This window comes from Lycorma delicatula, chromosome 1 (assembly GCF_047948215.1).
Source record: "Lycorma delicatula isolate Av1 chromosome 1, ASM4794821v1, whole genome shotgun sequence".
Classification (NCBI taxonomy): Eukaryota; Metazoa; Arthropoda; class Insecta; order Hemiptera; family Fulgoridae; genus Lycorma; species Lycorma delicatula.
The window spans coordinates 70,256,624-70,269,321 of NC_134455.1; the positions used below are offsets into that span (position 1 = coordinate 70,256,624).

At 30.6% G+C, this 12,698-nt stretch overlaps 1 protein-coding gene across 1 annotated transcript in view; it reads right to left on the reverse strand.

The window, feature by feature from the left end:
* LOC142319235 (G-protein coupled receptor Mth2-like) overlaps positions 1–12,698 on the reverse strand; it is a 51,207-nt gene that overhangs the window by 5,187 nt on the left and 33,322 nt on the right. The window contains exons 4-5 of the mRNA XM_075356278.1: positions 9,187–9,332; positions 4,838–5,000 (exon numbers count right to left, since the gene is read on the reverse strand). Of these exons, the coding sequence (XP_075212393.1) occupies positions 4,838–5,000; positions 9,187–9,332 (309 nt within the window). The remainder of the gene's footprint in view (positions 1–4,837; positions 5,001–9,186; positions 9,333–12,698) is intronic.

Below are 12,698 nucleotides of genomic sequence, written 5' to 3' on the forward strand. Positions count from 1 at the left end.
ATTCTTTTAAATACGTTTTCCAGTTTTGTGTGTTCATTACTAAACCATACCTGTTCATTAAGTAATTTTAATTCTTTTGATTTTCTTTATTATTGAATGTTGTAATCCTTTTAATAAAAGTGAAAATGCATGTTTATTTTTTGAATTATATAAATAACACCTTTTAATCAAAATGATAATATAATTCATAATATTAAATGATTTTATGCACTTTAAAAAACTTTCCATATATTCACACACACACACACACACATATACATACATACATACATACAGAGTGTTTCACTTTAATCACCAGGTGATTATCTCATTAAGGAAAGTATCTTACATTGAAATACATGGTCACACATATGATGTTGGACCTTTATTGAACGTCATATTAGAGATAGTGTTAGTCATTTTTATGCTCTTTCCCATAGTATATGAGATAAATAAATGGCCTTGAATGTAAGTATTCCTGGAATATTGTATGATCTTCAAAAATGTGTAACTCGTATAACACTATCACCTGTATAATAGATCAAATTTTCTGCTCTTTTCATTGGTGGGGTCAAAAATAAGTCCTTCCATTTGAAAAAGTCATGTTAACCTTGAAATAATGACCAAAGTCACCATGTGGTGTTTTCCTCCAATCTGAGTAACTTTTGTTTAGGTAATTTTTTTGTATTATGCATGGTTTACAAGAAAATTGCCTGGGGCGATTAAAATGAAACACTATACATATATTTTGATTTTAATTTTTCTTTATCTTTTATTATGGTTATAATCTTTAGTAAGACTTTTTCATTTTCATTATAAATTTCAAGTAATTAAGTTAGGAAACTTCTTTTTTGACTAACAGAAAATCAACATTAGTAATGTTTATGGGTAATGAGATATGAATTAAAACTGATGAGTGAAAATAGAAAATATGATTTAAAGTAGGAAGTTCAAGAGGTACTGAATAAGGAAAACTGTACAGACTATTTAGAAATAGAATTTATAGAGATTGTAAAACAGCAGAAGAAAAATTGTTTGACAGTTAAATATGTATACTGGAAAAGTAGATGTATTTATAGAAAGGTTTGTGAAATATAAACAAAATATTTAAGGGATGTAAACCAAAATTGCTGTTTAAGGAGAGAAAATAGAGCTAATAAATAACAAGAATAAATAGAGAGAGACTTTACCAGGAGAAAATTATTAGATGAATGTTTGAGGAGGAATAAAAAATTGATGAAGATTTAAAAGAAATTATTTTTTTTATTTTAATATAAAACTTTTAGTGTAATATATATAACAGGTGTTTTTTTTTAGTGATAGAATTTTTGATAGAGATAGCTGTCATTTTGTTTGTTTTGATAACATTTTGTTTCGTCATTTCATATCAGTGAGCAATGGCAAATGATCATGGAAAAACTGATGCTGCAACAACGTTTACAAATTATTGAATATATTTCCAAAATCAATGTTCTGTTTGCCAAACATATTATGTACAAAAAATGATGTACTATCATGTATAATTATGTACTAAAATGATGTACAATACAATTACTTCGTAATTTTTATGGTGCACGTAATCATCCATCAGAGCAACTTATTCATTGAACTATTGGTAAATTTTGAAAAACATTTACTCTACTCAATGAAAAACCAACAAGACAAAGATCTCTACATTTTTTTGTCTGTTTTTTTGTCTTCAGTCATTTGACTGGTTTGATGCAGCTCTCCAAGATTCCCTATCTAGTGCTAGTCGTTTCATTTCAGTATACCCTCTACATCCTACATCCCTAACAATTTGTTTTACATATTCTATCAATTTCCCTTTTTAAATTTTCTAGCCTACCAACCTTTTTTAAACTTCTAACATTCCACGCTCCTACTCGTAGAATGTTATTTTTTAATTTTCTGGTGACCCCTTCCTTAGTAGTCCCCACCCGGAGATCCGAACGGGGGACTAGTTCGGATCTCCGGAATATTTTACCAAGGAAGGCGCCTCCATCATTGCTACATGAAAATGCAGAGCCACATTTTCTTGGAAAAAAAGCAGCTGTAATTTTCCATTGCTTTCAGCTGCGCAGTACTCAGAGGACTGAGTGATGTTGATATGGCCGTTTAAGTCATTCTGACTCATGCCCCTAACAACTACTGAAAGAGCTGCTGTCCTCTTTCAGGAATCATTCCTTAGTCTGGCTCTCAACAGATACCTCTCCAATATGGTTGCACCTTCAGTCCAGCTACTCTGTATCCCTGAGCACTCAAGCCCCCTCACCAACGGCAAGGTCTCATGATTCATAGAGGAGGGATCTTTACATACAGACAAAAATGTCAGTGATAGTGTTGAAGAAGATCTGAATGTGTCTATTCATCGTCTTTCTCAACAACCATCTACTACATGAAAAATTCTACACAGAGATCTTGGTCTACACCCATACAAAATGAAATTGGTACAAGACCATAATAAGCATCGTTTGTTTGGTAAATGGTGCCTAAATCAACTGGAAACTGATCTACTTTTTTATTGAAAAATTATGTTTAGCAACAAAGCTCATTTCTGGTTAAATGATTATGTCAACAAGCACAATTACCGTATATGGAGTAAGACTAATCCTCAGGAAATTTATGAGTCTCCATTGCATCCTGAAAAATGCACTGTATGGTGAGTTACATGCTGGAGGCATTGTCGGTCCTTATTTCTTTGAAAATGAGCTCAGAGCGCATGTTACTGTCAATGGTGATCGTTACAGATCAGTGATTAGTGATTATTTTTTTCCAAATCTGCGTGATATCGACCTGCAACAGTTTTGGTTTCATTAGGATGGTGCCACACCTCATACTGCTACCAAAACAATTGATTTATTGAAACATCAATTTAATGACAAAATTATTTCACAAATGTTCCAGTGAATTGGCCGCTGAGATTATGTGACCTAACGCTAGTGGATTATTTTCTTTGGAGATGTGTGGCATCTCTGGTTTGTGCTGATAAACCAACAATTGACGCTTTGGAAGCAAAAATAACTCATGTTGTTAACAAAATATGTCCCCAATTACTTGAAAAAGTGGTACAAAATTGGACTGATCAAATCTGGTTAATTAAAGCTGGTCATGGTGGATATATGCCAGGAATTATTTTCAAAAATTAAATGTCAGATAAAAACAAAATTGACTTCAAACTTACCTTTTTATGTGTTTTATTTCAATTCAAAGTTCTATCACTCTAAAAGAAACACCCATTACATTTTAATAAGATAGGTACTCTTAAGATGGATGAATTGGTAAGTAAAAAATTGCCAGATTATTCTAGGGATTTGAACTCACTTCTGATAACCAATCTGAGTTCCACCACTTGGAGACTATTTACAGACTGGAGTTTGATAAATCAACCGATTGTTTTGACATCTAAATTTGATAGATCTTAAAAGATTAAAATAAAAGTAAAGTAGTAGGAGTAATGATAAAATACAAGATTATTCTCTTGTTTAGAGGGATTAGGATGAATAGATTGTTGTATAAAATTTTTAAAACTACAGGTGTATGCTCAGACTTAAGAAAAAAGCCTAACAGATACTATAATGAGGAAAGCATGAGTGACAGTTAAACAATGGTACTATTGCACTACCAATCTAACAATCTTATAAAGAATATTATAGTTTACAGGAAAATAGAATATGTGGTAAAAGGTTCATTTGCTAAAGACCAATTACATTTCAGAAGAGGATTCAAAAGAGGCCATTCTAGCCGTCAAGACTAATATTAACAGTTAGATACATCAAGAATAAAGCAATCTACATGTAATTCATTGACCTGGAAAATAAATGTAGTATTTAAAGTCAAAAGGAAACTTGGACTGAGAAATAAGGAAACAAATTAATTCAAATCTATACAAGACATATATATTGGAAGTTGCTAAATTTTTGTTATTTAGATAGTACAATTGCAAAGGATAGAAATTTAAAGCATGCTGGTACGAAAAAGAAGTTTTTATCATACTAAATAAGGTTTCTTATATCACACATATTTATAAGAAATAGAAAAAATTCTAATAAATATTTGTTTTAAGCATAGCATTGTGTGATAATGAAACATTTTCTTACAACAGTAAGAAAAGAAAGGCTGTTGGAATGTGGTTTTATTGGAGGTATTTTAAATTAAGTAAGTTTGTTGATATAAATAAAGGTTTTAGATGAAAAGGAAAGGAGGAGAAAATCTGGCAGACTATTCATAAAACTTTTGTTTTGTACTATACATAGTTCATCTAGATAACATAAATAATCAAGTTCCTAGTAGACTCATGTTTAACTGATAGATGCTTGAGACAGGAAGCATATTATGTGGCCATTGGAGAGGAACAAGAGTGCCCAAGTCAGTCTGCAGCAGTAATTCTCCAGACTACTTAGAGACAATATCAAGAATATATTGACTTCTATCATCTTCAAGATGAACCCCTATCTGGGTCAGACTTAAACCTACACAATTAATATTGGAGGGGAAAGGGGTATTGGTGGGAAATGATGAATTGTTTTCAAAGAAACTGCGCTGTGACATAAAACCAGAGTGAAACTGATGATCCCACTAAGTGATCCATCTTGCCCACTAAGCTTCATGAGGTTGAGGCATTTTTAAACTCTTAGAAAAGTGCATAATTTATCAATTATTTTACATTGACCTGTTCAAATTTATTCTGCATCAAAAATTGCTTACTCTTGAGAAATTATTGAGTCAATCAACACCAGGTACAGATAAGCAGGGGAAAAATTTATCCAATAGTTAAATTTTTGCCTGCAACACCAAACTGTGCATTTATTTATGCATAAATGTATAAATCTAATCTTAAATTTATTATGAAGGATCTTACCCCTTTTTCTCTAGCGCACTTGCACAATGACTTTCACTCGAATTCATTTTTTTCATGTGTTTTTTATTTTGATTAACTAGGTATGAAGCAGAAATAAACATTAGTCCATTGAGAATATTCAGTATTAGAAGAATACTAATGTATGTGTAATTGAAAATACTATCTGAAAACAAAACAAAATAAAAGAGTAATAATTTTATATTCTATGTTTCTGTGAAGCTACATTTTCATTTAACTTTAATAATTTGATCATATCAAAATGAAATATAGTAATTACAATGAAAGTACTTCAGTGGTCATATCTGCATTATTTGTTGTTTTCTGGTATGTGTAACAGTGGTATTGCATAATTACTTTCTGTAGAGATACACATTATAAAGAAAAACAGAACAAAAAATTCAGCAAAAGTTTTTTTTGCTTCCAAAAAATTCTCAACACTAAAAAGACATTAAAAATTGCACAGATTTAGAAGCTCATCAGTTTTTCATTAATATTGAAATAAAATAAACAAAACTGTAAGCATTATTTTACAATCATCAACTTTGCCTAGTAAAACAAAGAAACAGGCACTTTTGAAATACATAGTGCAGCCATATCAGTTGGCAGCTCTGTTTTATGCAGAGATAACCTTGCCACTCGGTCATCATGGAACAGTCAACAATGTACTGATGACTTTATGGAAATTTATGAGTCTCCATTGCATCCTGAAAAATGCACTGTATGGTGTGTTACATGCTGTAGGCATTGTTGGTCCTTATTTCTTCGAAAATGAGCTCAGAGCGCATGTTACTGTCAATGGTGACCGTTACAGGTCAGTGATTAGTGATTATTTTTTTCCAAATTTGCGTGATATCGACCTGCAACAGTTTTGGTTTCATCAGGATGGTGCCACACCTCATACTGCTACCAAAACAATTGATTTATTGAAACATCAATTTAGCGACAAAATTATTTCACAAAATGTGTCTTAAAAAACCAATGATAGTTTGGAAGGTGCACAGAAAGAGTTACAATGGCATTACAATTTAAGGCGAATTCCATCAAAACGTGTGATAAATATGTAGATTAAAATCTTTGAAAAAAATGTATCTGCTCTGAAAAAGAAACCAACCGGGCAACTAAAAAGTGTTCATACTCCACACAATATTGAGGTTGTATGCGTTTCAATCTTACAGAGCCCATGGTGTTCACTTCGTAAACAAGCAGCTGTGGTTGGGTTGTCCCAAGAGAGTGTTCGCCGAATTCTTAATTTAAACTTAAAATTTTATCTTTACAAGTTACAGATCGTGCAGGAACTAAAGGACAATAATCCCCAGTTCCACTTTGATTTCTGTCAAAAGATTTGGACAAGATGACAAATATTAACAAGGAAAACAAATTTATGGACAGGATGTGGCTGTCGGATGAGGCACATTCCTGCCTTACATGAACAAGCAGAATTACTGTTACTAGACAGACAGCAACCCCAATGAAGTTTCTGAATGCCCTTTACACAGCAGCAAGGATGATGATAGGTGTGCAGTTTCATCACGTGGGGAGTAGTGGATCATGACGACTGTCACTTTGGCTTTAATTTTGATGGGCAAAATTAATTAAATTGCTAATATATCAAAATATAGTAAAAGTAAACTAGAATATGTAGACCGATTCTTATCTTAAGTGGTATACAGTAACAGTAGATATGTACTACATAAACAAAAACATGCACAAAAACTAGATTCATATGGATTCCAAAGGCAAAAACACACGATTGCAAGGATTAGTAAAACTGCTATTATTAAGAAATATAATTCATAATACAATACAATATAACACATAATTTTACAATGAAATACAATCCTTAAATTTTATAATTATATCTTTTCTAATTCTAGATAATTCTAATAATAATATTCTAATTTAGCTACAAGATAACTTATTTGCAAGGGTTGTTCAATATTAAGTGAGAAATAAATGTTGAAAAATTTTTATTTACTCTTTGACAATGAAGCTATTGCTTCTTTTAAACATTACCAATAATTATATTTAGGCATTTTTCTCATCTCTGTGAGTATTCTTTTACTAAAGAATTGTTCACCTTGATGTTTGAGCCATTCTTGACCTGTTCATTGTTGTCAAAGTTGTGGCCATGTAAAAACCTTTTTAGAGGATCAGACAAATAAAAATTTGCTGTTGCGAAATTGGTTCTGTAAGGAGGATGTGGCAACACCTCCCAACCAGTCTTAAAGAGCTTCCCATTTCTTTTGAGCAGTATGGAGGCAAACATTATCATGTAGTAGCTTATGCCTTTTGAGTGAGAACCGACATTTCCTCCTTATTGCAGGTTTCACTTTATTTTCTTGCATCTCACAATAATTCTCACAGTTGATTGTACATTGTTCTTGGAAATAATCACACTGAATTGGGCATTTATAATCCCAAAACATTCTTCGCTTTACTTGCTGATGTGAGATTTTTAGTGGGTCAATTTGGATGTTTCCATTTCATACTCTGATGTTTGGATTCCAGCTCAAATTTATGAATCCAAATTTCATTGCAAGTTGTTATGCAATCTGAAAAAGCATTAAAAACCATTGTGTAAGTTAGGCGCAATGTGAATTCAGATGTCTTTGTAATTTTGAGTAAACTTTTAGAATTCACTTCAACAAGTTTTGCAGTAATTTACTTTATTATGTAATGTACAGTGCCGATACTCGGACTACAAATTTCAGCAATTTCTCAAATTTTTATGCATCTTTTCTTGGGAATAATATGTTTAAGGTGATGTTGCAAAGTACCAGTTGAAGTTTCCATTGGTCTTCTGCTATAATGAAATTCAATGACACTTGTTCTGCCCGATTTAAAACTATTCAATCCATTTATAAAAATTTGTACAGTTAATACTCATTTTACCCCATTGGTTTAACAACTGTGAGTGTATTTTGGCGAGTTTAACACCTTCAGAGAAAACAATTTTATTACAGCATATACATTTTATTGTTCTTGTACAATACACATTTCAAGTGCAGCTGGCATTTTGAAATAATCAAAAGAGGTAGGTAATAATGTTTTAAAACATTTAAAGTTTATTTTATTAGGTATTGTTTTTCTACTGTTGCTATTTCTCTCTTTAATAATTTAACAAGCCCCATAATTTACCTTTATATGTCCCCAGAAGATTATTGCAAAGTATATGGTGTGGATTTACTAATTCCACAAATACAATGTTAAATTAGTAAAAATGAATAAACTTATTAATGAATATTACTGAAGTTAAGTGGGGGAGAATTTAAAAAATGTAATTTCATGCAACTTTTGGATCATGAATTTTTGCTGAAGTGACTCACTAAAACATTACTGATGGTAATTTTTTTTTATGATGAAGTCTCTTTCTTGTTTAATGGTAAAAAAAAATTATTTTTAATTTAGAGTGCGCGGTGGTAACAATCCAGATGACTAGTGAAACAGCGAATCCTATAAGGGACTCACAAAAGATAAATGTTTTTTATGTTAAGTTTTTAAATATATACAGGTATGGTTTTTTTTTAATGTTGAGCCAACATCAACTTGCATTATTTATCTGTGCTTTCTTAAATACTATATAATTTCACTATTTTAGCAATGTGAGTTGGGAATTTTTTTATAAAATGGTGCTTTGACATACTGCCATCATTATTTACCTCTTTCTTGGTCGAATAATGATCACTTGGGCTAAAATAATAACCTGGTTACTCAATTTAACATTTCACAGAACTTCTCTTTGTGTTAAATTAAATATAATGATTTTGTTTTGCCTCATGCTATAAGTTTAGATTAGTTACAGGTTATAGGTTCAGATGACAGAATTATTTGGAACCAAAGTTGCAAATGTAATTCATATGATTTAAGATGAAATTGCTTATATCTGAGACACCTGGTGTATTATTACACAATAGTGAACATGTTTAATGTCTAAGAATTAAACTTGAAGATGTATTATGTTTGTTGCTGTAGTATAAAAGTCTATTAGTTTTTTAAATTTTCTTAATGGACAAGGCTACTTTTGCATAACTTAGTGTATTATGGTCATTACATAAAACTGTTTTTCTGTTTATTGCCATTTCAGTCCTGAATAAATTATTAAATTAAAATTAATGCCTTTTGAATCCAGATTTTTTCAATTCAGTAACTTATTACCTTAGTTATTTAGCATACTTAAATCTAACTTAGTTGATGCTTTGTCAATATACAGCTGCTTTTAAAATCCTAGGAATAAATGAGATAAGTTAGAGAAAAATTCTGGGAGTTTTGGGATTGGATAAATAAATGTAGAATAATTTAAACAATATAAATTAACAAATATTGTTACATTAATTAATCAATTATCTTACCATATATTGATAGATATTTTTCAGTTATGGCATCTGGTAGATTTCTTCCAATAACAAATATGAGTGAAATTCCCCAAGCATAAATTGAATAATATAGAAGAATCATCCTCTCCTTTTGTTTACTTAATTTGTGGCATTCTGAAATCCTGTAAATAAAAAATTGGTAGTTTAGTTATCTCCTCCATACAATAAATGGAATAAAAGCATTTTAGAACAAAATTGAACAATAGTTATCTTTTATTTTACTAATGACTGATTTTTTTTAATCAAAAAATTATTTAGACAGGATTTAAGAAATATCGATTATAATCACACATATAATTGAAACAAATTTCTACAAAAGTAATAAAAACTACTTTTGTAGTGTTCTAGTCACTAGAACACTATAACTACTCCGTAGTCAGTGTTCTAGTGACTACCATTAAAATATAAATTTATCTTACATAGATACTACAATTTATCTTTATATTTTAGGATTTTTTTTGTCTTCAATCATTTGACTAGTTTGATGCAACTTTCCAATATTCCCTACCTAGTGACAGTCATTTCATTTCGGTATATCCCCTACATCCTACATCCCTAACAATTTGTTTTACATTTCCAAATGTTACCTGCCTGTACAATTTTTCCTATCTACCTGTACCTTCAATATCAAAGCGACTATTCCAGGATGCCTTAAGATGTAGTCTATAATTCCGCCTCTTCTTTTAGCCATATTTTTTCAAATGCTTCTTTCTTCATCAATTTTCTGCAAAACCTCTTCATTTGTTTCTTTATCCACCCACCTGAATTTTAACATTCTCCTATAGCACCACATTTCAAAAACTTCTAATCTTTTCTTCTCAGGTACTTCGATCGTCCAAGTTTCACTTTCATATAAAGCTACGCACCAAACATATAAACATATACATTCAAAAATGCTTTCCTGATTTTTAAAATAATCTTTGATATAAGCAAATTATATTTCTGGCTGAAAGCTTGTTTTTCCAGTGCTATTCAACATTTTATATTGCTCCTGCTTCGTCCATCTTTAGTAATTCTACTTCAGAAATAACAAACTTCTTCTTCCTCCATAGTCTTTTATCGCCCTATTTTTACTTCCTTGTACTTTATACAAGAAACTATTGTACTCGTGAAAAATTTTGGTTTTCAGATTTCAACGGAAATATCCATTTTGACCATCCCTGAATCCATTTTGACTAGTTTTGGCATGATATCTGTACGTACATACATATGTATCTTGCATAACTCAAAAACAATTAGCCGCAGAAAGTTGAAATTTTGAATTAAGACTGTTGTATCCCGTCTATCCCAGGAGCCTTTCTGCCATTCAAATCCTTTAATACTCTATTAAATTCAGATCTCAACATCGTCTCCCATTTCATCCTCTTCAATCTCCTCTTCTTCATCTACAACACCAGTTTCTAATTCATTTCCTCCATAAAACTCTTCAATATATTCCACCCACCTATCAACTTTTTCTTTCTTATTATAAATTGATTTACCATCTTTATTTAACATATTATTAGATTTCAACTTATGAACCACAAAATTCTCCTTAATTTTCCTGCATGCCCTGTCTGTTTTACCAATGATCATTTCTCTTTCCACTTCTGAAAAATTTTCTTTAATTCACTTTTCTTTCACTAATTTGCACTTTCTGTTTATAGTATTTCTTAATTGTTAATAGTTCCTTTTACTATCTTCATCACTAGCATTCTTATACTTCATCCATCAGCTGCAATATAATCTCTAATATCCAACGTTTTCTACCAGTTCTCTTTGTTCTGCCTAAATTTGCTTCTACTGATTTAAGAATTTCCTTTTTAATGTTCTCCCATTCTTCTTCTATATTTTCTACCTTATCTATTTTACTTGACCTCTTGCGATATCCTCCTCAAAAATCTTCTTTACCTCCTCTTCCTCAAGCTTCTCTAAATTCCACTGATTCGTCTGAGACCTTTTCTTTAGGTTTTTAAACCCCACTCTACAAATCCACATTTCGTTATCACTAAATTATGGTCGCTATCAATGTCTGTTTCCGGATATGCTTTGCAGTCGACGAGTTGATTTTTAAATTTTTGCTATTTTAGGATAGCATTCTAAAAAAAATCCTTTCATAATAAACTCATTCTTTCTCACATTTTACAGAACATCTCTTCATGCTAATTGAAAGACTAGATGAATGATTTCTTGTTTTGATCAAATTATTTTTTTCTTTCTCATCCTCTAAGTTTTTAAGTGAGCTATACATGCTGCAGGTTCAGTTTACAGCAGTTATAAAATGTGTAGAAACCTATTGTAGTTTATCAGGATGATATCTTAGATGCATGATTAATTAATTAATTTGTTATAACAAATTATTAATAATATTAAATAAGTATTTATTTTTTTTATAGTTTCAACATTTTCCAATGACTATACAACTGTTTTAAAAATTATTGCATGTAATATTTGCATGAATTGAAAATAAAGTTTATCTTCATTTAAAATAATGTAATAGAACTTGAGTAATATTGAAAAATGCTATACAGTATTTACAAACTGTTAAAAAATCTTCAACAAGCCATTAAGAACAAAATATGAAGGAACCTGTTCAATGAGATTTTGTTTCCGCATGACAAGGCTCAACCGCACAATGCAATAAAATTAGTTAAAGAATTAAAGTAACTTTCCTCTATGAAATCTTTGAACAGTCCCCACCTCACTCTCCACTATTTATTACCTTTTAATTATTTAAAACAGTGACTTGTTTCCATCATAGAAGTTTGAAAATGATGAGGATCTGAAAGGCAAAGCAACTAATTAATTTAAATCAATGGCAGGAAAAAACTTTAAATGCAGAATAATAAAGCTGTTAAAATTACATGAAAATGCATTGCATTGCGTGGTAACTGTATAAAAATATAAAATACATGTAAATTAAATTAAATTTATTTTAATGCAACAAAGTATTTTCTGACACTGGTTTTCATTTTTATATCAGTAAGGCACTTAAAAAAAACATGCCTTGTATAAATGAGAAAATCTCAAGAACTATTGAACTTAATCTGGGAACTGTTGGGCATATTTTTTAGAAAAACCCATAAAAATTGTAGGGTCTATATTAACCACACATATTTTTTGGTAGATAAGTAGTAAAGAAGAGTTTAAATTTAATTGTGTTAAATCAAAGGTATTTTCAGCAATCTGCAGATCTTCCTTGAAACAGGTAACAAACAGAAGAATGCAGAATAGCTTAATTACTGAATTTAGATTTTAAAAATCTTGTTTAAGAAATCTGTTTGTTGCCACTACAAAATCAGGCCTTTCTGTTATAACAGCTATTGTGCACTTTGTAGATTTCTATTGTATTGACTGGACTGTTACTGAGAATATAATACATTACCATCTGATGTAGAATATTTATAAAAAATAATAAATTTTTATTCATCAACAAAAATTTCAGCTGCTCTCCAAATTTGGGCTTAATGATTCAGCGACAACTTTTCTAGCCTTCTTGTCCTCTTAAA